The sequence below is a fragment of the Callithrix jacchus genome, chromosome 5 (assembly GCF_049354715.1).
Source record: "Callithrix jacchus isolate 240 chromosome 5, calJac240_pri, whole genome shotgun sequence".
Lineage (NCBI taxonomy): Eukaryota > Metazoa > Chordata > Mammalia > Primates > Cebidae > Callithrix > Callithrix jacchus.
The window spans coordinates 87,699,945-87,727,697 of record NC_133506.1 but is presented as its reverse complement, the minus strand read 5'-3'; the positions used below and the strand labels follow the sequence as shown (position 1 = coordinate 87,727,697).

The 27,753-nt window shown below is 47.5% G+C and overlaps 1 protein-coding gene across 33 annotated transcripts in view; it reads right to left on the bottom strand.

Annotated features, from left to right (window-relative positions):
* Positions 1-12,183, bottom strand: part of TLK2 (tousled like kinase 2) — a 150,453-nt gene extending 138,270 nt beyond the window's left edge. For 6 of the 33 annotated variants that reach the window (XM_078373469.1, XM_035300354.3, XM_078373455.1 and 3 more), the window contains exons 1-2: positions 11,839-12,183; positions 8,740-8,822 (exon numbers count right to left, since the gene is read on the bottom strand). Coding sequence is in view for 25 of the 33 variants with exons in the window: in XM_035300354.3 (XP_035156245.1) it covers positions 8,740-8,820 (81 nt within the window). In the remaining 8 variants the exon portion in view is untranslated. Of the gene's footprint in view, positions 1-8,739; positions 8,826-10,342; positions 11,125-11,551; positions 11,787-11,838 lie in introns of those variants that run through there. The other 27 variants (XM_078373468.1, XM_078373453.1, XM_078373456.1 and 24 more) reach the window with 12 other exon arrangements.
* Between the last annotated feature and the right edge of the window lie 15,570 nt (positions 12,184-27,753).

Here is a 27,753-nt window from a genome sequence, read left to right as displayed (position 1 = left end):
CAGATCAGGGTAGGGCATCTGTACTGTGAGACGTCAAAGAGAACAGTTTAAGTTTAGACTAAAGCAGATTGAAGAAAAAAAGAGAGAGATAATTGTTTAAGAGTACTTAGCTGATCGGGCAAAGTGGCTCACGCCTGTAATCCCAGCACTTTGGGAGGCCAAGGTGGGCAGATCACTTGAGGTCAGGAGTTCAAGACCAGCCTAGCCAATGTGGTGAAACCCTGTCTCTACTAAAATTACAAAAATTAGCTGGTTGTGGTCGCAGGTGCCTATAATCTCAGCTACTCAGGAGGCTGAGGCAGGAGAATCACTTGAACCTGGAAGATGGAGGCCACAGTGGGGTAAGGTAGCACCACTACACTCCAGACTGGGCGATGGAGTAAGACTCTGTCTACAAAAAAAAAAAAGAGTACTTAGCTAACCGTGGCCAACATACTAGGAAGTAGATTCTAAACTAATCCCATCATCTAGTAGTAGCCAGGATCAAGTGAAATGTACCACCATAAGGAACCTGACAATTTGAGACCCAAACAAGGTAGAGAGGAAGACTAGAATAGAACTAAGCAAATTATCCCTAGATCCAGGTTTTGAAATAAGAAATCACTGATAATGCACCTTATTTGTTTTCCCTCTCGTGGTCTTTCTTAAAAATAAAATTTTAGGCCAGGCGCAGTGGCTCACACCTGTAATCCTAGCATTGGGAGGCTGAGGAGGGTGGATCACAAGGTTAGGAGTTCGAGAACAGCCTAAGCAACATGATGAAACCCCATCTCTACTAAAAATACAAAAATTACTACCCAGGTGTGATGGCATGCACCTATAATCCCAGCTACTCAGGAGGCTGAGGCAGGAGTATCACTTGAACCTGGGAGGCGGAAGTTGCAGTGAGCCAAGATCGTGCCACTGAACTCCAGCCTGGGCAACAGAGTGAGACTCCACTTCAAAAAAATAAATTAATAAATTAATTAATTTAATTTAATTTTAAGAAATCTTTCCATTTAATCTAAATTTAACTAAAAGTAAACACAGAACAAGAAATAAAATAAAGGCTAAGAGTGAGGACAATGCCAGTGCTGACCACACAGAGGCAGGCAGGAAGGAAGCAGATGATCAGTGAAAGTCACAAGGAGGTAAACCTTAACGGTTACACAAGAGTTCACACACACTAAGTGTTAGTTTTATATTATTGACTGCAAAACAATGAAATAAAGAATTACTTCCATAAGCCAAGAATCCGGAGACATAGACCAGAACTCAAAAATAAATCACTTCTACTGGCTGCAGTGGCACATGCCTGTAGTCTCAGCTACTTAGGAGGCTGAAGTGGAAGAATCACTTGAGTTCAGGAGTTCGAGGCCAACCTGGGGATGAAATACTGTCTCTAAAAGTTAAAATTTAAAAATAAAAAATTATTTCAATTTGAAGTCATTTGTAGATTAAATTCTAAAGAAAAATCTATGAAATTAAGCTGTAATTTAAGAGACCTGGGAGTATAAGGAGAGAAGAAAGTCAAAGCCCAGGCCCTGCCCAATGAGGGGAATATGAGAAAGCCACCCCATACATTAGAAGACCCATGGGTTACACCCTCAGGATAAGAGAGACTCTGCTCTTATAAAATTTCAACACGTAGGTTTATGTAGATTAAGCAACTTTAAAGAGAAAATTAATGAAGTAGAAGATAAGTCACAAGAAACCACCAAATATTTAGATAAGAAAACAAAAAGACAAGCAATACAAGAGACAGGGCAAAAGGCAGAGAAAACACAGTGAGAAGGTCTGGTATATGTTTAGCATGCCAGAGAAGACAGAAGCAATATATGACACGATAACGGCTGAGAATATTCTATAACTGGTCAGGTGCGGTGGCTCACACCTGTAATCCCAGCACTTTAGGATGCCAAGGGAGGCAGATCACTTGAGGTCAGTAGTCTGAGATTGAGATCAGCCCAGTTAACATGGTGAAACCCCGTTATTACTAAAAATAAAAATTAGACAAGTGTGGTGGCATGCACTTATAGTCCCAGCTACTCAGCAGTCTGAGGCAGGAGAATCACTTGATAGAATAATAGCAATCTACAGATTTGAGAAGTCCAAGGAACCCTAAGCAGACTACATTAACTCATAGCCTTGCCTTCTCAAGCACCAGGACAACTAGCCGGAGCCACTGCAGCTCCCAGCAGACTACATAAAAGTAATCCAAGGCCGGGCGCGGTGGCTCATGCCTATAATCCCAGCATTTTGGGAGGCCGAGGCGGGTGGATCACGAGGTCAAGAGATCGAGACTATCCTGGTCAACATGGTGAAACCCCGTCTCTACTAAAAATACAAAAAATTAGCTGGGCATGGTGGCGCGTGCCTGTAATCCCAGCTACTCGGGAGGCTGAGGCAGGAGAACTGCTTGAACCCAGGAGGCGGAGGTTGCGGTGAGCTGAGATCGCGCCATTGTACTCCAGCCTGGGTAACAAGAGCAAAACTCCGTCTCAAAAAAAAAAAAGTAATCCAACTTAGAAACATCTCCCATCCCCACATCACAGTGTAGAAAACCAAAGACAAAGAGAAAATCTTGAAAATTCGCAGGTAAAACATAGATTACCTTCAACAGAATGGCAATGGACTAAAAATTTTTAAAAGAGCCTAATGGCTCTTTTAAAGGCGCAGTGGCTCATGCCTGTAATCTCAGCACTCTGGGGGGCCAAGGCAGGCAGACGACCTGAGATCAGGAGTTCAAGACCAGCCTGGCCAACATGGCGAAACCCATCTCTACTAAAAATACAAAAATTAGTCGAGCGTGGTGGCAGGTGCCTATAATCCCAGCTACTTGGGAGGAAAACACAGAATTGCTTGAACCTGGGAGGTGGAGGTTGCAGGGAGCCTGGATCGCGCCACTGTACTCCAGCCTAGGCAAAAGAGCAAGACTCCATCTCAAAAAAATAAAAATAAAGCCAGGCACGGTGGCTCATGCCTGTAATCTCAACGCTGTGGGAGGCCGAGGAGGGCGGATCACCTGAGGTTGGGAGTTCAAGATCAGCCTGACCAACATGGAGAAACCCCATCTCTACTAAAAACACAAAATTAGCTGGGCATGGTGGTGCATGCCTGTAATCCCTGCTAACTCGGGAGGCTGAGGCAGGAGAATCACTTGAACCCAGGAGGCAAAGTCTGCAGTGAGCCAAGATCATACCATTATACTCCAGCCTGGGCAACGAGAGCGAAACTGAGTCTCAAAAAAATAAAAAAAGAATTCTTGCAGATATTTTTAAAAATCATAAGTTTTTATAGATATCTCTGACTTTTTCATTTTGCAATCATATTTCTTTTTTTCTTTTCATTTTTTTTTTTTTAAGACAGCATCTTGCTTTATCACCCAGGCTGGAGTGCAGTGGCACAATCCCCGCTCACTATAACCTCCCTGATTCAAGCAATTCTCCCACCTCAGCCTCTGAGTAGCTGGGATTACAGGTATGTGCCATCATGACCAGCCAATTTTTTGTATTCTTATTTATTTTCCTTTTTTTTTAATTTTTATTAGAGATGGGGTATTTCCATGTTGGTCAGGCTGGTCTCGAACTCCCGACCTCAAATGATCTGCAGCCTCAGACTCCCAAACTGCTGGGATTATAGGCATGAGCCACCATGACCAGACCCAGTTTTTGTATTTTTAGTAGAGACAGGGTTTCACCATGTTGGCCAGGATGGTCTCAATCTCCTCACCTCGTGATTCACCCAACTCAGCCTCCCAAAGTGCTGGGATTACAGGAGTGAGCCACCACGCCCGGCCTGCAATCATATTTCAATGGTTTATGCAATTGTGTATTAAATTTAATAATTACAACACAAGTGTAAGTTATCATAAAATGATTCTTGGCATGGCTATAATTCAACTGGTGGGAGCAATGTGATGAGCATCAGTCAGTATGGCTTATAAAGAGAGAATGCAGAATCCAGTGAGTTGATTACGTACAGATTTGTCAACCATTATCCCTGTTATAAAAAATCTAAATTCACTTCTTACTGCTTTTGTGGTACTTTTGGAACAGTACCTGGCACATAGTACTATAAGTATTTGCTACTATATTAGCATTGATATTCAACTAGGTACAAGTAACAATGAATGCAAGGGTGAAATTCTACCTACTTTACATGGTCTCCAGAACTGCTGAGACTATCTGTACTTAAACTGCCAAAAGGGAGCAGTATGTGGAATACAACTGCAACAGGTTGATTGAAAACATATGAATTCAAGATATAGTCAGTTTCACATTACTAGCAGTAGATTATCCTGTGCTTACAGGAAGAGATCTTAAAAAAGAGGTAGGAGAACTCACATGTCAGGTCAACAAGACATAACAATTAACCCTTATTACCTCAAAACTACTAAGAGGATGGCTTCAGGTCCTCCTAAAAAGGGACAGCTAGACTAGGGGAGCCCACTATAGACTTTTCAGTGCACATTATGCTACTCCCCCACTCATCAATTCATGAATAACAGAAGACATTCATCTTTTAAACAAAGGCCAAATAATGCATCCCAAAGCCCAAAACAAATGACTTTTGGTTTATCGTTACAATGAAGTGAATATGCTAATCAAGAAACTGAGTACATATAAACACACCATGCAAGAAAATTAAAAATTTGCACCATGGCTGGGCGCAGTGGCTCATGCCTGTAATCCCAGCACTTTGGGAGGCCGAGCCAGGTGGATCACAACATCAAGAGACCAAGACCATCCTGGCCAACATGGTGAAACCCCATCTCTACTAAAAGTACAAAAAATTAGCCAGGCGTGGTGGTGCGTGCCTGCTGTCCTGGCTACTCCGGAGGCTGAGACAGAATTGCTTGAAACCGGAAAACGGAAGTTGCAGTGAGCCAGGATCGCACCACTGCACTCCAGCCTGGCGATAGAGTGAAACTCTGTCTCAAAAAAAAAAAAAAATTTGCACCATGCAAGAAAATTAGAAAAAAAAAAAAAAAAGAAAAACCTAAATACAGGTAATGAGCAACTTAAATATAACAGATATGGAAAGCTGGCCATTTTGTTTTAGTCTAAGTAATGGAGTGTATTATCTAATTTGCAGGTGGAAAAAACTTGAAGTTATGTAACAGAAGATCTACAATAACCAAAAAGTTCAAAGACTATAACTACCTGTATCACTCTTGTCCACTAGGAAAGAATCCGCAGTGACACTGACTTCCTTCCTTCTATGGACATCAAAAAGTACTGAAAATATTATGGTTAGGAGAGACTCAAGAGACAGCCAAGGAGGCTGAACCAGTCCCACTAGATGGCACCATCACAGGGAAGTCACTCTGTTCTCTCATTTGGAGCTGCAGGGGCTGAAATCTTTTTTGATCTTTGAAAAACTGAATGCTGTCATCAACAAAATGATATTCTCATTGGGAAATAATGATCCGAAATGAGAATTCAAAGCCAGGAAGAAGAGTTTTTCCAAAAGCACCCTTTTCTCCCAGTATCATTATCCCTTCCCCACTCCCATTTCAAATCAATAGTCGGAGAGGTACAATGTCTTACTGTTAAAAACAAGTCATACAAAATGGAGATTTTCCCAGCTCTGCAAACTACAGAATAATTCACTTTTTTCTTCAAGTTTCTTTGTTATTGGAAAAAAAATACTCTCCTGCTAGTCCTCAAATAACAAATTAATTATAATCAGTACATTTACCATGTCTGGAAACATCAAAATAACATACAACTAATGGCATAAAAACAACTGGAAATAAAGCTGGGCACTGTGGCTCACACCTGTAATCCCAGCACTTCAGGAGGCCAAGGCAGGTGGATCATTTGAGGTCAGGAGTTCAAGACTAGCCTGGTCAACATAGTAAAACCCCATCTCTACTAAAAATAAAAAAATTAGCAGGGTGGTAGTGGTGAGCACCTGTAATCCCAGCTACCTGGGAGGCTGAGGCAGGAGAACCACTTGAGACTGGGAGGCAGAGGTTAAGGTGAGCCAAGATCACACCACTGCACTCCAGCCTGGGCTAGAGAGTGAGACCCTCTCAAAAACAAACAAACAAAAAAACTAGAAGTACATAAATTTCTTTTTCTGTACAGAGAACTCTATGTTAAAAGTAGAATTTCCTATTAAACAGATTGGTTACTGTATTAAAGTTTTCTGACACCTTAGTCACATGATTTTAAGTTGCGTCTGGACAGCAGCATTTTGAATGTCACTCATTCCTATCACTTATGCTATACTCCATCAAAAGTATACTTGGATACACCCATTATGAACCTAAAAACAGAGTAATGACAACCCCAACAACAAAGATAAGTGAGCTTAAACTATGAACAATTTGAATACAAACTTACTAACTTATGGAGGGGGAGGCAGGCCACATTTAAACAGACAGGTCTGGATATTAGCTTTATGCTCAATCTTCAAGTTAAAAGACACATCGGAGGTCATTTAGACATCAATTTAGTACTCACATATATAGCTCACTTCTACTTGAAGCTACTTCACCTAGATCAGAGGGTTTACGTTTGTACATGTAACTTCAATATACAATGTCTAGGGGTATAGCCACTTTAAAGTGCCACAAAAGTAAATTAAGTGGCCAAAGAAATTGAGAATTAATATGTAACAAATCCTGTGTTCCCACAGATCTCATCACAATATCATCTCTCTGCATACTGCAGGTGTGGAGGCCCTGTGTTCAAGCATCAACCCTAACACCTTACACAATGCCTAGCATAGAGTAGGTGCTCAGTATTTGCTGAATAAACAAAAACTATCAAGCTGGCCGGGCATGGTGGTGGCTCACACCTGTAATTCCAACTCTGTGGGAGTATGAGGCGGGCAGATCACTTGAGATCAGGAGTTCAAGACCCAGCCTGGCCAACATGGTGAAACCCCCTCTCTACTAAAAATATAAAAAATCAGCCAGATGTGGTGGTGCATTCCTGTAATCAAAGATATTTTGGAGGCTGAGGCAGGAGAATCACTTGACCCAGGAGGCAGATGCTGCAGCGAGGTGAGATCAACATCACACCACTGCACTCCAGCCTGGGAGACAGAGCAAGGCTCTGTCTCAAAAAACAAACACCTATCAAGCTATCCCAGCTCACCAAAACAGTGAGACTCATCAAAGAAGCCCATTTTTCCAACAAAACCTCAACATGCCTTCTCCTTGAAGAAGCTACTAAGTAAAGCATGAGATTAATACCCAGGTTACCATGAGACAGGACTTCTTGGAAAGCACAGAAAGAAATCTTGTATCACACTGGTTTAAGATCAAAAGCTCCACCAGTGCAGTGGTTCACAACTGTAACCCCGCACTTTGGGAAGCCAAGGCAGGTGGATCACCTGAGGTTAGGCATTCAAAACCATCCTGGCCAAAACAGTGAAACCGCATCTCTACTAAAAATACAAAAATCAGCTGGGCATGGTGATAAGCGCCTGTAATCCCAGCTACTACTCGGGAGGCTGAGGCAGAATCACTTGAACTAGGGAAGCAGAGGTTGTAGTAAGCCGAGATTGCACCACTGCACTCCAGCCTGGGCCACAGAGCGAAACTCCATCTCAAAAAGAAAATCAAAAGCTCATACATTCACACATCTCAAGCCCAAAAAATGTGATCTTAGATCAATGAAGCTTTTTTTCTTTTTTAATTGAGATGGAGTTTCGCTCGTTACCCAGGCTGGAGTGCAATGGCACGATCTCAGCTCACCACAACCTCCGCCTCCTGGGTTTAGGCAATTCTCCTGCCTCAGCCTCCTGAAATGAAGCTTTTAAATAAAATTTTGTAAATATACTTTATATGCTGTATTAAAATCAAATTTTTTTTTTTTTTTGAGATCGAGTTTCGCTCTTGTTACCCAGGCTGGAGTGCAATGGCACGACCTCGGCTCACTGCAATCTCTGCCTCCTGGGTTCAGGCAATTCTCCTGCCTCAGCCTCCCGAGTAGCTGGGAGTACAGGCACGCGCCACCATGCCCAGCTAATTTTTTGTATTTTTAGTAGAGACAGGGTTTCACGATGTTGACCAGAATGGTCTCGATCTCTTGACCTTGTGATCCACCTGCCTCGGCCTCTCAAAGTGCTGGGATTACAGGTGTGAGCCACCGCGCCTGGCTAAAACCAATTTTTTTACACACTGCACTAAAATCATCCTATGAGAGCGGAGGGGTGGACTAGAGGGTACATAAGGATGCATAGGAAACTATAACATTGCTTAACTTCACACTTGCCTGTTAATGGGGGCCTAATCTAATATTACGCTCTCATGCCAAAAATAAAAACTAAGAAGGAAGAATGAGAAGAGCAAGAAAGCAGTCTGGGGACAACCAGTAAGACCCTAGAGACTTCAGATAGGCCAATTTTTCAATACTCTACCATATAAATACCCTCAAAGTCCAATGTAACAAAACTATGCAATGCCTTATAATTAACAGTTTTTTTTCTGAACGACTAACAAGTTTCAAGAAAATATGGCAGAGAATCTATACACACATCCTGTTTGTTTCCTTGTAACAAGAACCGTGAGAAACCTCTCCTATTAAAAAGAAAAATATATTCCCATATAGAACATTTTCAAACATATTATATTAAATGACTACTGGAATAAATGGGAGGATCTAAAAGTTCATTGAAATTAAGACCCAAATCTTCTCCCCTGCAATCTATCAGAAGGGTCTACTCAAATTGCCCTTAATCATTTTTAAAAAGTGTTTACATTAGAATATGAATAGCATTCATTATCATCATTTTACTCACCTTACTAACACCTACTCCAGTAAACCTGGCCTCCAATAATTCCTGCCGTCGTGGGTCCAGGCTATGCAATTCTTCCATCATTTCTACTAAAAAAGAAAAAGTAGGCTGTGAAACCATAAACATTAAAATATGAGGAGGCAATACTTAGTAGAACAAAACTCACAGTAATTATTTCACTGAATGATCACTTACAGGTGAATCTCAAATAAATATAGCATATAAGTGGTACACTACTATGTGCTGCATCAAACAGTAATACATTTAAAAGTTCTAAAGCAGCTTAGAAGTCCTCTTCTATGATAGCCACTTATTTTTTCCTACTTCTGATTTGATTTTAACAGCAAAAATAAACCCCTCAAACTCTTCATATAATCTCTGTAAAAGTTGACCACAGGGGGAAAAACAAAACAAGAACTAGCCTGCAAAAAGAAAATTCCTTCTGTCAGCATTTGAATCTAGCTAAGTACCTTCAGATATTTATTTCCCACTCAGGAACTAGTCCTTACACTAAAAATATGAATCATGGACAATAATTTCAAAAGAATATAGCATGAATCAGAAGCTACAAATAACTGCAAAAACACTATTATACATCTCCTTTCTCTCAAGAGCTCACAGTAGCTCATGAAAAAAGGAATTATTTTAAATTTAATAGAAACCCCATGGTAAAACCATCCACCTCCATTCACTCAGGAAATTAATATAGCTCCGTAACAGTCCCTTTAAAAAGTCTTTTTTTGACCACTCCCTGGAACAGTAGGTTTCTCCTGATTCTGGACATCTGCTTTTAGCACTTCTTCCAAGCAGGGAGGGGCAGGAGGACACCATTTTTAAACTTCCATGACCAATTAATGCACAGGCTACTTTCAGCAAACATGTCCATCCTTTGCAAGAGACCAACTCCTGCACGACCCATTGAAAACCTCTCTTTAATAGTAACAGTGGAAAAGAAGCAGATATCATTACATAGAACCCCTGTGAACACATTATTAAGCAGTTGGAACGGTTGGTGTGATTTTAAAGTTACTGAAAACATTAATCGAACATTCTCCTCTGCAATCCAACAACTCCACAATCTCCAGTAATAACCCCCTTACAAGTCCTTCAGTTTCATTTCCCTTCCTGGATTGAGAGCCTGGGGCAAAAGGGAATGGAAGGGTGACAAATTAAAGTTTCACCTACACATGCAAGTGCAGGTTAGAGAGGAATTAGGAAATTCTCAGAAAGGCTGAAATGCATCTTTACAAAAAGAAAAAGAAGGGGGGAAAAAAGAGACTGGGAGAGTGAGTTTCCACTGAGTGGCCTTCCTCGCATCTTGCCCTGCCCTAATCGAGGTCAGAATGGCAGAGGTTGCAGTTTCTCCCAAACCCCAAGGTCTCGCAACATTTCCCAAACCTCCATCCCCAGGCCTGGCCCGGAAAATGACGCCCGGGCGGTTATTCCGTTTAATGTCAACTCATGTTAAGGAAACAGCTACTCCGTCTAATTCCAAGGGGCCTTTGACTGGGATCCTCCCTGCAGCCCACAGCCGGGAAGCAGGAGGGATGGGGCCTGGTCCCGACGCCCCTCGCCGGCTCCAAACTTTCCCCAACTCCAGGCCCACCTGTCACCGAGGAAGGGAGGGCCGGCTGTCGGGGGATCCCGGGTGGCTGCCAGGGCCTCCAGCTGCCGGGTCGCCCCCGTCTCTCCTCCGGCCGCCGGCCCCAATCTCAGGCCGGGGCCGCCGGGGCCTCCCACATCTTCGGCCCAGCCCCTCGGCGACCCGCAGCCCTCGGGGAGCGCCTCCCGCCTCAGCGCCCAGGAGCTGCGGTCCAGAGCCGGCCCAGTGTTGGGCCCAGGTCGCAGGCTCCTTAGGCCAAAGGGGTCCCTGGGACAGTTAATGCCCCAGGCCCGGCGCTCTCCCCGGCCCGGGGCTCAGCCTCTCACCTGCCGCCGCCGCCGCTCCACGCTCCTCCCGGGAGGGGCCCCGACCCGACCCGGCTGCGGTACGCTCTGCTCTTCCCCTGGGCAGGCCCGGGGCGGAGCCGGGGCCTCTCCTGGGCGCCGCAACCCCCCGCCCGGGCAGCCGCCGCCGGCGCCGGGCTCCACGAGAGGGCGGGCGGGGGAGGGGGGCCGCGAAGGCCGCAGATCCCCGGGCTCGCGTACAGAGCCAGGCGCCCGACGCGGGCCCGGGCCCGGGCGGCCGCGGGGGGCGCGGGACCGGCCTCCTGGCGCCGGACAAAGGCCAAGGGAGGCGCAGGAGGGCCCAGGCCGGGCCGGGAGGTGCGGGCCCGCTCGGCTGGGGGCCACTCGGGTGCCGCGCGGAGGGCGGGGGGTCGGAACCGCTGGTGCCCGGGACCCGCCTCCGGCCCCTTAATCCGGATCGGTTCGGTCCGGATTAGTAGTGATCGGTGTAAACACACTAGTGAAACCGCGTGTTTCCTCGCGAGATTTGCACGGCTGGGAGGCGGGGGGGTCCTGGGGGGTGGGGGAAGCGCCGACAGTGGGGGAGGAGGGGGAGGGGAGGAGGAAGGTGTGTGTGGGGGGGGTCCCCGCTGCCCCGGCGCCCCGCCTCCTCCAATCAGCGACCGCGCTGCCGGGCAGGGGTTAACCAGGGGACCCCGCGTCGGCAGAGGAGGCCGCGCCTCGCCGGGCGGCTGAGGGCGGTCGACGGGCGGCGCCTGCTGACGGGCCGCGACGGGAGGGAGGTCAGGAGGACCCGGCGCCTTGCGACGGCCGGAGGCCCGAAGGCCCCGCCACTGCCTTTGTGTCACCGGCCCCCGCCCCGGGGCTGTTGGGCCGGCGCTGGAGGGGCTTGGCCGCCCGAGCTCACCAGTTTCGGAATCCTGCTCGCCGGCGCCGGCGCCCGCCCAACCCCTGCCCAACCCCTCGGCTCCACGAGTTTGGGTGAGAAGTGCGGCGGCTGTGCCCGGGGATGGAGTTTAGAGGACGCTAAGCCTATGTGCGAACGGCAGACCCCGTCGGGACTTCCCGAGGCTCCCAGTGAGGCGGCGGCGCCCACCCGCGTTCGTGGGCTCCCGGCCGCCACTCCCTGGAGCCGCCGGCCCGCCCCAGCCCCGTGCGGCACCCGGGAGGGCGGGCTGCACTTCCTCCACGTACCTGGCTGGCAGACGGTCTCCAGGGACAAAAGGTGTCCTGGGATCAAAGCGGAGCCCCTGCCCCCGCCGGAATGCTGCCCTCCGGAAGGAGGGGCGCTGCCCCCAAGGGACTCTCCCCGGGCACCCTGGGGGAGGTTCCATTTCAACCTCCGATGAAAAACATGGCCCTCCCGGGTACTTAGGGTCTGAGGGTAAGGGCCAGGATGGAGAAAACACGCCGGCCCCTCACAGAGTATCTCTTGAGGAATGAGAAATACCTAGTGGGAAAGGAGGGCTTCCACTCTGATCATCCAGCGTCCAGGAAAACAAAAATCTCACTTCTCCACTGGCTCCCCTGAGCCAGGACAGGCTCCAGTGCAGCCACCCACCTTTTAATTGTCCGCGGATGCTGCCTTGATCAGATGTCTGAAGATGACTTTAAGGACTACAAGTGAATCTCAAGGGAAAAATTCAGACCTTGAACTTGAACTTTTTCGGGGTTAAGCAAGTACTCTCAAGTGGAGTTTCTGCCCTTCTTTATTACTTCTCTTAATTCTTCCATATATTAACAGAACACAAACATGCCGAAACGACACAGGATGGCGGCGTCCTTTTTGTTAGTTATCCAACCTTCTAAATCTTTGGGGCACATTCAAGCACTGTGGAAAAACTCCATTAAACTAAGAGTCATCTTCCTCCGGATCCCAGACTGCTTGGGAAGTTGGACATGTATATTCCCAAAGAGAATAGTGTTGGAAGGAGAGAGGATAGCAGCTCGGGGGTGGGTGACGGAGGGTAGGGAAAAAGGGCAAGATGGAGGACTGCCATGCAAGGCCAGCCTCCGCTGCCTGATAGGGCCGGAGAACCTAAGAGCTGGTCCAACCTAACACAAAAGAAAAGCCAGTGAGGCTAGGTCTTTAGTTGCAGCCAATGATCAAGTAAGTAACTCCGTCAAATGACAGTCTTTTTTTTTTGAGACGGAGTTTCGCTCCTGTTACCCAGGCTGTAGTGCAATGGTGCGATCTCGGCGCACCGCAACCTCCGCCTCCTGGGTTCAGGCAATTCTCTTGTCTCAGCTTCCTGAATAACTGGGATTACAGGCACGCGCCACCATGCCCAGCTAATTTTTTAAAAAGTTACTGTTTTTTTCTGAGAGGGAGTTTCACTTTGTTGCCCAGGCTGGAATGCAGTGGCGCGATTTCTGCTCACTGCAACCTCCGTTTACCGGGTTCAAGCAATTCTCCCTGCCTCAGCCTCCTGAGTAGCTGGGATTAAAAACGCCCACCATCACACCCGGCTTTTTTTTTTTTTTTTTTTTTTTTGTAGAGTCAGGGTTTTTCCATGTTGGCCAGGCTGGTCTCGAATTCTTTACCTCAGGTGATCCACTCAATTCCGCCTCCCAAAGTGCTGGGATTACAGGCGTGAGCCAGCCACAGTGCTCCACCAAATGACACTATGTTTAATGGTGTAAAGTCTTAGGAAAGGAGAGTAAGAGAAAACAGTGGAGTCAGAGGGGTCTTACAGCCTAGCTCTTTCCATTGACAAGCGGAACGGGCCTGTTATCCTAACCTTTTAAAGCTTCTCCAACTGCTAATGTGATGGAGGGATTTGGGCTAAAGGATCTTTTTTTTTTTTTTTAAATGAGACAGTCTTCCTCTGTCCCCGGGCTGGAGTGCAGTGGCGTGATCTCGGCTCACTGCAACCTCCACCTCCTAAATTCAAACAGTTCCCCTGCCTCGGCCTCCTGAGTGCTGGGACTAGAGGCATGCGCCACGACGCCCGGCTAATTTTTTGTATTTTAGTAGAGACGAGGTTTCACCATGTTGGCCAGGATGGTCTCCATCTGCTGACCTCGTGATCCACCTGCCTGGAGCACAGTGGCTGGCTCACGCCTGGCCTCCCAAAGTGCTAGGATTACGTTTATGAACCACTGCACCCAGCCTATGATCCCGTATTTTAAAGTAGTTATTTAGGCTGGGCATGATGGCTCACACCTGTAATACCAGCACTCTGGGAGGCCAAAGCGAGTGGATCACTTAAGGCCAGGAGTTCAAGACCAGCTTGGCCAACATAGTGAAACCCTGTGTCTACTAAAAATAGGAAAATTAGCTGGGCGTGGTGGCACATGCCTGTAGTCTCAGCTACTTGAGAGGTTAACACAGAATAATCACTTGAACCCAGAAGGCGGAGGTTGCAGTGAGCTAAATTGGCACCACTGCACTCCAGTCTGGGCAACAGAGACCCTGTCTCAAAAATAATAAAATAAAAGTAATTATTTAAAATAATTATTGGGCCAGGCAAGGTGGCTGACACCTGTAATCCTAGCAGTTTGGGAGGCCAAGGCGGTGGGATCATTTGAGGTCAGGAGTTCAAGACCAGTCTGGCCACTATGATGAAGCCCTGTCTCTACTAAAAATATTTTTTAAATTAGCTGGATGTGGTGGCAGGCACCTGTAATCCCAACTACTCAGGAGACTGAGGCAGGAGAATCACTTGAACCCGGGAGGCAGAGGTTGCAGTGAGCCAAGATGGCCCCATTGCAGTCCAGCCTGGCGACAGAACAAGACTATCTCAAAAAAAAAAAAAAAAAAAAAATCAGGCCAGGTGCGGTGGCTCACGCCTGTAATCCTAGCACTTTGGGAGGCTGAGGTGGGTGGATCACCTTACATCAGGAGTTCGAGACCAGCCTAACATGGAGAAACTCCGCCTCTACTAAAAATACAGAAATTAGGGCCGGGTGGTGGCATGTGCCTGTAATCCCAGCTACTCGGGTGGCTGAGGCAAGGGAATCGCTTGAACCCAGGAGGTGGAGGTTGCTGTGAGCCGAGATTGTGCCATTGCACTCCAGCCTGGCAACAAGTCATTCAGTGGTACCACTTCTTTTTTTTTTTTTTAAGACAGTGTCTTGCTCTGTTTTCTAGGCTGGAGTCAGTGGCACAATGCCAGCTCAAAACAACCTCTGCCTCCCGGGTTCAAGCACTTCTGCTTTAGCCTCCCAAGTAGCTGGACTTACAGGCATGCACCATCATGCCTGGCTAATTTTTGTATTTTTAGTGGAGTTAGGGTTTCACCATATTGGCCAGGCTGGTCCTGAACACCTGACCTTGTGATCCACCCTCCCCCAGCCTCCCAAAGTGCTATGATGACAGGTGTGAGCCACTGTGCCTCACTTTTTTTTTTTTTTGAGATGGAGTCTCACTTTGTCGCCTGGGCTGGAGTGTGTGTGATCTCAGATCACTGCAACCTCCACCTCCTGGGTTCAAGCAGTTCTGTCTCAGCCTCCTGGGTAGCTGGCATTACAGGCACACCCCACCACACCCAGCTAATTTTTTGTATTTTTAGTAGAGACAGGGTTTCACCCTGTTGGCCAGGCTGGTCTGGAACTCCTGACCTGATACTTCACCTGCCTTGGCCTCCCAAAGTGCTGGGATTACAGGCATGAGTCACCATGCCCAGCTGTGTAGTACTACTTTTTTCATAGAAGAATAAGGATTTGGTGGCTGGGTGCGGTGGCTCACGCCTGTAATCCCAGTACTTTGGGAGGCTGAGGTGGGTGGATCACCTGAAGTCAAGACCAGCCTGGCCAACATGGTGAAACTCCGTCTCTACTAAAAATACAAAAATTAGCCAGGCATGGTGGCGCATTCCTGCAGTCCCAGCTACATGGGATGCTGAGGCAGGAGAGTTGCTTGAACCCAGGAGGCGGAGGTTGCAGTGAGCCGAGATCATACCACTGCACTCCAGCCTGGGCAACAGAGTAATATTGCATACTCTGTCTAAAAAAAAAAAAATTAGAAATCACCTAATCTATTTATGTACTCCCAAATCTGAGAAAGGGTTTCTAGTGGTATGAAGAAATGGGAATTTTGTGAGGGCAGTAATTTCATTATAAATTAACAAGCCAAGGCCGGGCGTGGTGGCTCACACCTATAATCCCAGCACTTTGGGAGGCTGAGACGGGTGGATCACAAGGTCAAGAGATCGCGACCATCCTGGTCAACATGGTGAAACCCCATCTCTACTAAAAATACAAAAATTAGCTGGGCATGGTGGCACATGCCTGTAGTCCCAGCTACTCAGGAGGCTGAGGCAGGAGAATTGCTTGAACCCAGGAGACGGAGGTTGCGGTGAGCCGAGATCACGCCATTGCACTCCAGCCTGGGTAACAAGAGCAAAACTCTGTCTCAAAAAAAAAAAAAAAATAGTAATAATAATAAAATAAATTAACAGGTCAGTGTAGAACAGGTGGGGTATCTGTGGTCTGACAGAACTGGAACCCAAAGTTAGTTGTGTGTCTTGCTGCATGCTGGTAGTCCCAGCTACTCATCACTCTGTTGCAGTGAGTTGAGAATCCGCCACTGTACTCCAGCCTGCATGTCAGTGATACCCTATCTCAAAAAAAAAAAAAAAAAAAAAAGTAAAGGAATAGAAATCTAGGCTGTGCTCCCTAGTATGGGAGATCTAGTCTAGTCATTTGGCAGAGTCAGGCTTTGCAAGGCCATATTGTCTGTGTCACAAACTACCAATTCTGGTTAAAAAGGAAGTCGCCACAAACATATCTGAATGAAAGATTATGGCTGTGTTCCAATAAAACGTTATTTGCAAAAACCGGTTGCTGGTTGCAAGGTAGTTTTCCAACCTCTACACCTGGAGGGCTTGTTCACACACAGGTTGCTGGGATCCACCCCCAGAACTTTTGATTCAGCAGGTCTGGGGTGGGGCTGATATTTGTATTTCTAACAATTTTCCAGGTGAGGCTGGCTGTTGATGGTCTAGAAACCCCTTTGAAGCAGGCTGGGCACAGTGGCTCATGTCTATAATCCCAGCACTTTGGGAGGCTGAGGCAGGCGGGTCACAAGATCAGGAGTTCGAGACCAGCCTGGCCAGCATGGTGAAACCCCATCTCTACTAAAAATACAAAAATTAGCTGGGTGTGGTGGCACATGCCTGTCATCCCAGCTACTCGGGAGGCTGAGGCAGGAGAATTGCTTAAACCAGGGAGCTGGAGGTTGCAGTGAGTCGAGATTTTGCCACTGCACTCCAGCCTGGCAACAGAGCAAGACTGTCTCAAGGAAAAAAAGAAAGATAAAACCTCTGAAGCTTTTCTCAATTCCCTTTTTTTCTCTCTGTACCTAAAACATGTCATGTCCCTACTGTAGATCTAGCATTTAGCATGTTAGATCCATTTAGTGGTTGGTGTGTGGGTCTCTGGGAGCCTTTCTGAATCACCTCCCTATCATAGTGCCTGATGATAGCAGTTTGCTCCCTATTCATTGACTGAACGGAAACGGGAGGGTCATCGTCATCATCATTGTTCCAAGCCATAGATAGAAGATGAACTCACCACCCCAGATCTCAGAGCTCATGAGAGTAGAGCTTGGGCTGGATCCTGCTGTTCTCTACAGTGAGCAGCTTTCTCTCTGGAGGTCTGTACAACCTGGAGCAAGCCCTGCCATGGATAAGAGGAAAAAGGACTTTCTCCCCAACCCCCACAGCGTGTAGGCAAACACACCAGGAGACATTCCCTGCTCCGAGGGGACCTTGAACCGTGTGTTGGGGGCTTGGTTGTTTAATTTTGTTATTTTTTGCTTCATAGTGGACAATTTTACTTTGTGGTGTGATGTATGAATATGGGGATTTACATCCAAATTGCTGTCTGCTGTGGAAAGCCACTGATTCTAAATTGCAGGGCATTTCAAGTGACCTGTGGTCAGGATGCTTGCTCTTGGATCAAGCAAAATCAAGTTTGGTCCTGATAATAACCAAGGGAGTCCTTCCCCATCTTGAATAGCAGAAGCCACAGCTCCTGGGTCCACCGCCCTCTCCTGGAACTGACTGCCCACCTCCTGGCTTTCTGGCTTTATTTATTTTTTTGACATGGAGTCTTGCCCTGTTGCCCAGGCTAGAGTGCAGTGGCGTGATCTCGGCTCACTGCAACCTCTGCCTCCTGGGTACAAGAGATTCTCCTGCCTCAGCCTCCCAAGTAGCTGGGATTACAGATGTGCGTGGCATGCCCAGCTAACTTTTGTATTATTTTGGTAGAGATGGGTTTTCACCATGTTGGCCAGGCTGGTCTTGAACTCCTGACCTGGTGATCCGCCTGCCTTGGCCTCCCAAAGTGCTGGGATCACAGGCATGAGCCACCACGCCTGGCCTGCCTCCTGGCTTTTATCCTGGGGGCATTGCAAGTAGAGCCAGACCTGTGGCTCCTGCATCCTTCCCAGCCTCTCTTTGCTGGTGGACAGGAAGGAGGAGGCACTGGCAGGAGCTCCCCAGAGACAGGCACTGCTTAGTGATGGGTTGGTTGCAAACTGCAGGCATGACAGTTACCTTCCTCTTCACGATCCACAGGCCTGAGAAGGCTTACACAGGAATTTCTTTGATTTGTGAAGTCTTAAGGTTATACTACCTAATCTCCCATGCCTCACTCTTTCCACAGTAATAGACAAAACCAGGAATAAGGACTGCTCCCCCTCCCACTCTTGATTAGGCTCTATAAGAACTGCCAAAGGGCCAGACAGCATTTGCTGCTCATCTGGGAGTCAGTTCTGAAAAGTGTGACCCTGCAACCTAGAGCTCAGGAAGTCAGGACAGCAAAGGAGCTGGGCTGAGTTGACAGTGGCTTAGAACTCTTTCTGATCCTCCCTGTTCCCACCACCTCATTAGCCCTACCTGCCAATCAGTTTTGCATCAATACATTTTGTGTTCTGAGCTTGGCCAGATGAATGAGGGGAGAGAGTAAAGACTGATCTCTGACCTTGGCACGTAAATAGCCTACAGATTGGACTTGACAGTTAATACAGGAAAGGCCCGAAATTCTCTGATGCCTTTTTGCCTTAATTAGATTGAGCATTCAAAGACTATGGGGAAATCTTCCATTTGAAGAGAAAGACCCCACAAGGCAGGAAGTCACTTCACTCATTCATTCGTTCAGACTGTCAGTCATTCGGTCAAGGGTCGCTGGCATTTGTCAAATGCTCTATTACCTGTGCTGAGCACCGTACTAACTGTTTTTGAATCGAGTGGCTGCAAGAATTCCAGAAGTCCATGCTGTGCTCTTCTGGAAGACTGTGCACAGCCAGCCAGTCAAGAGCACAGCTTCAGTTCAACACATCTAAGCTCCAATCCTGATTCTGCTATGTGACTTTTGGCAAGTTATTTAAACTCTCTGCCTTAAGTTTCTCTTGGAGTAAATAATACCAACCTCCACAGGTTGTCATCAAGGCCAAGTGAGACCATCTATGTGAAGTGAGCAGCACAGAGCCCGGTGATTGGCAGATACCTGGTAGCCATGAACATGATAGTGCCTGCACTTGGCTGAACTGTCAGGCTAAGAAGCCTCCCTTCCTTCCCTCTCTCCCCTCCCCCATCCCTGGCATGCTGCCAGTCACTGGAGAGCTGTGACGACTCACAATCCCTGTCCTCAATGATATTATAAATCTATTGTTGCCGAGTGCAGTAGCTCACGCCTGTAATCCCAGCACTTTGGGAGGCCGAGGCGGGTGGATCACGAGGGTCAAGAGATCAAGACCATCCTGGTCAACATGGTGAAACCCCGTCTCTACTAAAAATACAAAAAATTAGCTGGGCACGGTGGTGCATGCCTATAATCCCAGCTACTCAGGAGGCTGAGGCAGGAGAATTGCCTGAACCCAGGAGATGGAGGTTGCGGTGAGCCGAGATCACGCCATTGCACTCCAGCCTGGGTAACAAGAGCGAAACTCTATCTCAAAAATAAATAAATAAATACGACCGGGCGCAGTGGCTCACACCTGTAATCCCAGTACTTTCGGAGGCTGAGGCGGGTGGATCACGAGGGTCAAGAGATCGAGACCATCCTGGTCAACATGGTGAAACCCCGTCTCTACTAAAAATACAAAAAATTAGCTGGGCATGGTGGCACGTGCCTGTAATCCCAGCTACTCAGGAGGCTGAGGCAGGAGAATTGCCTGAACCCAGGAAGGCGGAGGTTGCGGTGAGCTGAGATTGTGCCATTGCACTCCAGCCTGGGTAACAAGAGCGAAACTCCATCTCAAAATAAATAAATAAATAAATAAATAAATCTATTTTTGGCCAGGCACTGTGGCACAATGCTTATAATCCCAGCACTTTGGGAGGCTGAGGCAGAAGGATCACTTGAGGCCAGAAGTTTGAGACCAGCCAGGGCAACATAGCAAGATCCCATCTCTACAAAAAATAAAAAAATTAGCTGAGGCCGGGTGTGGTGGCTCACGCCTGTAATCCAAGCACTCTGGAGGCCAAGGTGAGTGATCACCTGAGGTCCGCAGTTCAAGAGCAGCCTGACCAACATGGTTAAACCCAGTCTTTAAAATAAAAAATATTTAAAATTTAAAAAAAATTAGCTGAACATGGTGGTGTGCACCAGTAGTCCTAGTTACTTGGGAGTTGGGAGGCTGAGGCAGGAGGATCACTTGAGCCTAGGAGTTCATGGTTATAGCCTGGGTGAAAGAGGGAGACCCTGTCCCTCTAGGAAAAAAAAAAAAACAACTGCTGGGCATGGTGGCTCACGCCTGTAATCCCAGCACTTTGGGAGGCTAAGGTAGGTTGATCACCTGAGGTCGGGAGTTCAAGACCAGGCTGACCAACATGGAGAAACCCTGTCTCTACTAAAAATACAAAATTAGGTGGGTGTAGTGGCGTGTGCCTGTAATCCCAGTTTGGGAGGCTGAGGCAGAATTGGTTGAACCTGAGAGGCAAAGGTTTCTGTGAGCCGAGATTGCTCCATTGCACTCCAGCCTGGGAAACAAGAGTGAAACTCTGTCTCTTTGTTTTGAGAAAAAAACCTCTTTGTTTTGAGAAACTTTTGTTTCTCAAAACAAAACAAAACTATCGTTGACAATGCTTGGCCAGGCGTGGTGGTGCATACCTGTAATCCCAGCTACTCAGGAGGCTGAGTCAGAATCGCTTGAACTTGGGAGGCGGAGGTTGCAGTGAGCTGAGATCGCACCACTTCACTACAGCCTGGGCGACAGAGCAAGACTCCATCTCAAATACACACCCCAAGTGCCCCCAAAAAACAATAGGCAATGCTTAGTTTCTTCATCTATAAAATGGGGGAGTGGTGACTCCCACAGAGGATCTGGAAGGAGCCTTAGTATAGAGGCAAATGCTCTTTGCCTAAGGAAAAGACTGTGGGAATATTAGATTATAGTGGCAGCCCATGGCTCGTCATCAAATGCCACTGCAGCCCTGGGGGTCGTCTTCAATAACAGGTATTTTAAAATCCCTGACCCCACTTCGAGCTGTATTTGCTCACACACAGAGGTTTCTTCAGTGTGATCCGTGTTAATCAGCTGTGCTGTTTCACTTCACACTGTGTGATGTGAACTTCAGCCAGTGCAAGGAAAAAGTGGTATGTATTCTTGAAAGGACCCCACATGTGTTCACCACCTTGTCATGCATCTCAGAGCCCTCAGCCTCTGGGCCACCTCCTCACTTCCCCAGGGTGGTCTGAAGATTTAAGCAGTCTGCCCGCCTGCCTTTGTTTCTTTTTTGAGAAGGAGTTTCACTCTGTCACCCAGGCTGGAGTACAGTGGCGTGATCTCAGCTGTCTGCAATCTCTGCCTCCTGGGTTCAAGCGATTCTCCGAGTACAGGCATATGCCACCACGCCTGGCTAATTTTTTGTATTTTTAGTACAGAAAGGGTTTCACCATGTTAGCCAGGATGATCTTGATCTCCTGACCTTCTGATCTGCCCACCTTGGTCTCCCAAAGTGCTGGGATTACAGGCGTGAGCCGCTGAGCTCAGTGGCAATCTGCCTTTCTTTTTCTTTCTTTTTTTTTTTTTTTTCAGACAGTCTCACTCTGTCGCCCAGGCTGGAATGTAGTGTTGCAATCTTGGCTCACTGCAACCTCCCGCCACCCCCAGGTTCAAGTGATTCTTCTGCCCCAGCTTCCCGAATAGCTGGGATTACAGGCATGCGCCACCATGCCCAGCTAATTTTTGTAATTTTAGTAGTGACAGGGTTTCACCATGTTGGTCAGTCTGGGCTTGAACTCCTGACCTCGTGATCCGCCCGCCTCGGCCTCCCAAAGTGCTGGGATTACAAGCCTGAGCCATGACACCTGGCCACATCCAACTTTGTAAGGAAAAAATTAAGCTGAAAGAGGAGTTGAAAAAGTATTAAAATATTTTTCACCTAGATTTTTCCAATGAGCATTTTGCCATCTATGCTTTCTCTGTGTATTTAGGGCATGTGTTTAATTTGTTGTTATTGTTGAAGCACTGGAAAGTTTCAGGTATCTACTCTTTCAGCCCTAAATACTACAGTACTACAGTGTGTGTCTCCTACAGTTTCTCTCTTACCACACACCGTTATCACACACAACAAATTCAGAGCTGTTATATTATCTAAGACAGGCCAGGCGTGGTGGCTCGTGTCTGTTATCCCAGCACTTTAGGAGGGTGAGACTGGAGGATCATTTGAGCCCTGGATCACTTGAGCTGCCTGTACTCCATCATCCTGCATGCCAGAGTTAGATCTTATCTCAAAAAAAAAAAAATTACATTATCTAATATGGAGTCCATTTTCAGATTTCCTCATTTGTTTGAGACAGTCTTGCTCTGTGGCCCAGGCTGGAGTGCAATGGCACAATCTTAGCTCACAGCAACTTCCATCTCCTGGGCTCGAGCAAGTCACCTGCCTCAGCCTCCTGAGTAGCTGGGACTACAGGTGTGCACCACCATGCCCAGCTAATTTTTATATTTTTAGTAGAGATGGGGTTACACCATGTGGGCCAGGCTGCTCTCAAACTCCTGACCTCAGGTAACCCTGCTGTCTGAGCCTCCCACTGAGATTACAGGTATAAGCCACTGTGCCTGGCTATTTTTTTTAAGTATTAATATTTTTCATTTCAGAGAAGGGGGTCTCACTCTGTTACCCAGGCTGGAATGCAGTGGTACAATTACAGCTCACCTGCAGCCTCAATGCCCCAGGCTCAAGCTGTCCTCCTGCCTCAGCCTCCGAGTAGCCGGGACTATACCCGGCTCATAGCTGGTTTTTAATCCAGAGCCCAGGCAAGGATGAGACCAGGCACAGGTGAGAGGGTAATCGTGCTATTTTACTCTGCCTTCCCCTCCCAGTTTGACTTCTGGATCCCTCCTTCCACCCAGACGGCTCTGGTCAAGGTCAGGAGCCACTTGCGTTACCAGATCTAAAGGATCCTTCTGTCCTCAGCGGGGACTCACCAAGGGAAGTTTCCCCAGGAGTTTCTGGGTCACAACACATTCCCATTTCCTCCCTAACTTGGAGATTTGTGGCTTCAAACACCAGTTGTGCACTGATGCCACGCATACTTTCAGCATCCAGGGGGTCGAGCCCTGACCTGTCTCCACCACTCCAGACTGCCCTGTTCCACTGCCTTCTCCACATTTCCATTCGGGTGTGCCATGGGCACCTCACTGTGTCTGAACAGAAGTCTTCATGTCTTCCCTTCTTCCCCAGCTCAGGAATAGCACAACCATCGCCGCCATTTATCCTTGATAACACCCTTTCCTTACTGCCTCCAGCCCCTCCACCCACGGGTTCCTGTTGGACTCACCTGCCTCCATCCTCACCTCCATCACTGAAGCCTGGCCTGCCACTCAGAGTCCAGAAGTATCCAGGACCCTCCATGTTGCTCTTGCCCCACCCCCACAATACACTTTCCACAGTGCTAATCTCTTTAAAATGTAAATTACATCTGGCCACTCCCTCCCTTAAAGCCCTTTAATAGCTGCTCACTGGAATGAAAAAAACTGTCTCAGCTCCTCTGGCTTAAGAGGCCCAGGCAGTCTAACCTGCCTCCATCTCCAGCCTCCTCCACCGTTCTTGCTGGGGATTCTCCAGGGCTGCCTTTAGCTGCTTGAATGCGGAGATTTTCCTGACTGGGGGCTTTTGTAGTTGCTTTCACCCCAGCCTGCCATGCCCTCACACTGGGATCTCCTGTGGCTGTCTCCCCTCTGCCTTCCTGGCCTCCCACAGCTACCCAGAATTCACTGTCCAGATCCTGCTCCTGGAGCAGGGCTGCCCTCTTCATCCGGGGTTCTGGACAGGAGCTCTGACCAGCTCAGCTCCTTCTCCATTCACCTGGACAAGGGCAAAGGTAAGGGGTCTTAATTTGGTCTTGACTCATCATCATAATATTCATAATTATTATAGCGTATTTTCTTCTGATTTTAAAATTAATGAAAACAATTTCCAGGGCCCCTAAAAATGTCATAAGCCTGATGGAGCAGGGGAATCTTACCTGAGAGTAACGCTAAAGTTCCTAGGAAACCAGAGGCCTTACAGCCTCTTCACTGCTGTTTGAGATGGAACAGAAAAATGCAGACTAGTGCTTTCTGCTACAAATCTCATCTCTCCAGGCTAAAGTTGCCAAGGAACATGCCATCACTGCAACTACTAAAAACACAACGCATAATGAAAGGCATCTTCTGCAAATGAATCTGTAAATACGGAATCGACCACAGAGGTTGACAATTTGATTCTGTTCTCTGCAAGGAGTTAGAATTTCACTTGGAGGGCCACTAGGACCACTGTATTAATTATGTGTATTCTATTGGGTTTTTGTGTTTGTTTGTTTTTGAGATGGGGTCTCATTTTGTCACCCAGGATGGAGTGCAGTGGCTCAGTCTCGGCTCACTGCAACCTCCCAGGTTCAAGCGATTCTCTTGCCTCAGTGTCCTAAGTAGCTAAGACTACAGGTGCTCACCATCACACCCAGCAAATTTTTGTGCTTTTAGTAGAGATGGGGCTTCACTATGTTGGCCAGGCTGGTCTTGAACTCCTGACCTCAGGTGATCTAACCACCTTGGCCTCCCAAAGTGCTGAGATTACAGGTTGTGAGCCACTGTGCCCAGACCTATTCTATTGTTTATACTCAATTTTCAGTTGAGGAAAACAGAATCAGAGAAGTTTAATAACTTGGCCAAGATGGCAGAGACAACAGTGACTCCAGGGTTTCAACCGCAGCTCCTGCTCTTAGGGGTTGCTTTGGAGAGACTGGGTTTGAGGTGCCCAAGGCCATGCTAGGGGAGAGAGATTCTCTAGGAGTTATTTGGATAAACTAGTTCAAGGCTCAAGAGAGATCCTTAGCTCGTGACACAGATTTGGGAATTATTCTTGTATTGGTAGCACTTAGAGATTCAAAGTGGATCAGCTCATTCACTTGTCATCTTGTGGGGCCTAGAATTGTTTCCATGTCTAAACTGTCCTGCCCATGACAGCCATGCTCCCCAGCTGGCTCTCACACCCTGCTCTTTCCCAGGAGTGCCTGGCTTCGAAGGAATGCTTAGGGAGCCCCTCCTTTCTGCAGGTGTTGAGGTCCATCTCCAGCCCTACTGGATCAGGTGGCAAAACTTGTCTTTCCTGCCTTTAGTGCCTGACACTCTCAGGGACACAGCTTGTGGGTAACATTCTAAGCACTTGCCCATCCAATAAATATTGACTGAGTACCTTCATGTGCCAGACAAATCTAGGTACTGAGGATACAACTGTGAGCAAAGTCGACCAGGTCCCTGGACCCAAGGAGCAAGCTTGTAGTCTAGAGGCAGGAGGCAGGAGCAGGCACACACGTTACAATGTTGCTAGGAGTCATAAGAAAGGCACAGCTGGGCCAGGCGTGGTGCTCATGCCTGTAATCCCAGCATTTTGGGAAGCCGAGGCAGGTGGATCACCTGAAGTCAGGAATTCAAGACCAGCCTGGCCAATATGGAGAAACCCCATCTCTACTAAAAATACAAAAATTGGTCGGGCGTGGTGGCACATGCTTATAGTCCCAGCTACTTGGGAGGCTGAGGCAGAATTGCTTGAACCCGGGAGGCAGAGGTTGCAGTGAGCTGAGATCGTGCCGCTGCAGTCCAGCCTGAGTGACAGAGAGAGAGAGACTGGCAAACAAACAAACAAACACCACCACCAACAACAACAAAGGGAAAGAAAGAAGCAAGGAGGAATCTCAGACAGCAATGGCAGAGCATGAAATCAAGCGTGGTGGTACCCTTCTGTACCTGAACAGGCCACGGCCCATGAAGCCTCCGTGGAGTCCCTAGAAGATGAGGCATTCGAATTCCAGCCCCTCCTTCATCCCAGGAGGAGCTGAGCCTCACAGGCTCACCTGGCCCACAGGGTAAAGATGGGGGATTTCAGGTTTTTTCTTTTTTCTTTCTTTCTTTTTTAAGACAGAATTTAGCTCTGTTGCCAGGCTGGAGTGCAGTGGTGTAATATCGGCTCACTGCAACCTCCGCCTCCCAGGCTCAAGCAATTCTTCTGCCTCAGCCTCCTGAGTAGCTGGCACTACAGGCACCTGCCACTACCCCCAGCTAATTTTTGTGTTTTTGGTAGAGATGGCATTTCACCATGTTGGCCAGGATGGTCTCGATCTCTTGACCTTGTGATCTGCCTGCCTTGGCCTCCCAAAGTGCCTGGATTACAAACATAAGCCACTGTGCCTGGTCTCGGTTTTCTATTTTGATGAAAATGTTGCAGTTTGGACAGTGTTGCAAGACAAACACAAAGTATGTAGCCAATTGCACTGACTTTTGATAGTTCTTTTATACTTCAGACAGCTTTGGAGTTTCCTTCTCTTGGGGAGGTTTGGGGTAAGGGTGCCTTCTCCTCCATCCCACAGCAGGGTTAACATCTGAGCAGGTGTAATATTTTACTGGACTGATATCACTGGTTGGAGTCAAGAATGTTTAAATCCGCATATTATGTCAGATACCATTTCTTTTTTTTTTTTTTTTTGAGACGGAGTTTCGCTCTTGTTACCCAGGCTGGAGTGCAATGGCGCAACCTCGGCTCACCGCAACCTCCACCTCCTGGGTTCAGGCAATTCTCCTGCTGCAGCCTCCTGAGTAGCTGGGATTATAGGCACACGCCACCACGCCCAGCTAATTTTTTGTATTTTTAGTAGAGACGGGGTTTCACCATGTTGACCAGGATGGTCTCGATCTCTTGACCATCGTGATCCACCCGCCTTGGCCTCCCAAAGTGCTGGGATTACAGGCGTGAGCCACTGCGCCCGGTGTCAGATACCATTTCTATCAAACTACTTCTCCCTAATCTAAGGCTCTTACCTCACGATTAACACTGGTCGTCTGACCTTAGTAAACCATTTACCCTCCCTGAACTTCAGATTTCCTCATCTGTAAAATGGAGATAATTATACTTATATTCACAGAGACACTGTGAGGATTAAATATATGAAAAGCTATTTAAAGAGTTTTAAGGTCTAGACAAATGCCAGCTCGTGTTAGTGCAAACCTGCTCAGCAGTTGCTTGGTTGGTAGGATGGGGCATCTCAGAACAGGGCAGCTTGACAGATACCTCCCTTGGTGCTGGCCAATCTCTGGGCTCCGGTGTATTCTGAACAATCAACTTCTGATCTAACTTCAGTTTCTCAAGTAGCTTCCCTTCCTGGGGAGATCCCCTCAGCTTGTCAGTTAAGTTTCAGATCACAGATCAATAATCTTGCTTTGGGGGCATGGGGTGGGGAAAAATAAAAGAAAACCAAAATAATCTTGCTTTACAATCCAGACCCTTGTGAGCGGGACTGACTTTATAGCTTTAACAGTCCTAGTGAACTGAGAACAATCCAGACCCTGCAAATGAGGGTGGATTGAAAGCAGGTAATCATTCTTACTCATTTCTCAGTACCTAATGCACTTGAGTAGTACTCAGTAAAATGTGCTAAGGCCAAGCACAGTGGCTCAGGCCTGTAATCCCAGCACTTTGGGAGGCCAAGGCAGGTGGATCACCTGAGGTCAGGAGTTCAAGACCAGCCTGGCCAACATGGGGAAACCCTGTCTCTAATTAAAATACAAAAATTAGCTGGGTGTGGTGGCAGGTACCTGTAATCCCAGCTACTCAGGAGGCTGAGGCAGGGGAATTGCTTGAGCCTGGGAGGGAGAGGCTGCAGTGAGCTGAGACTGCTCCA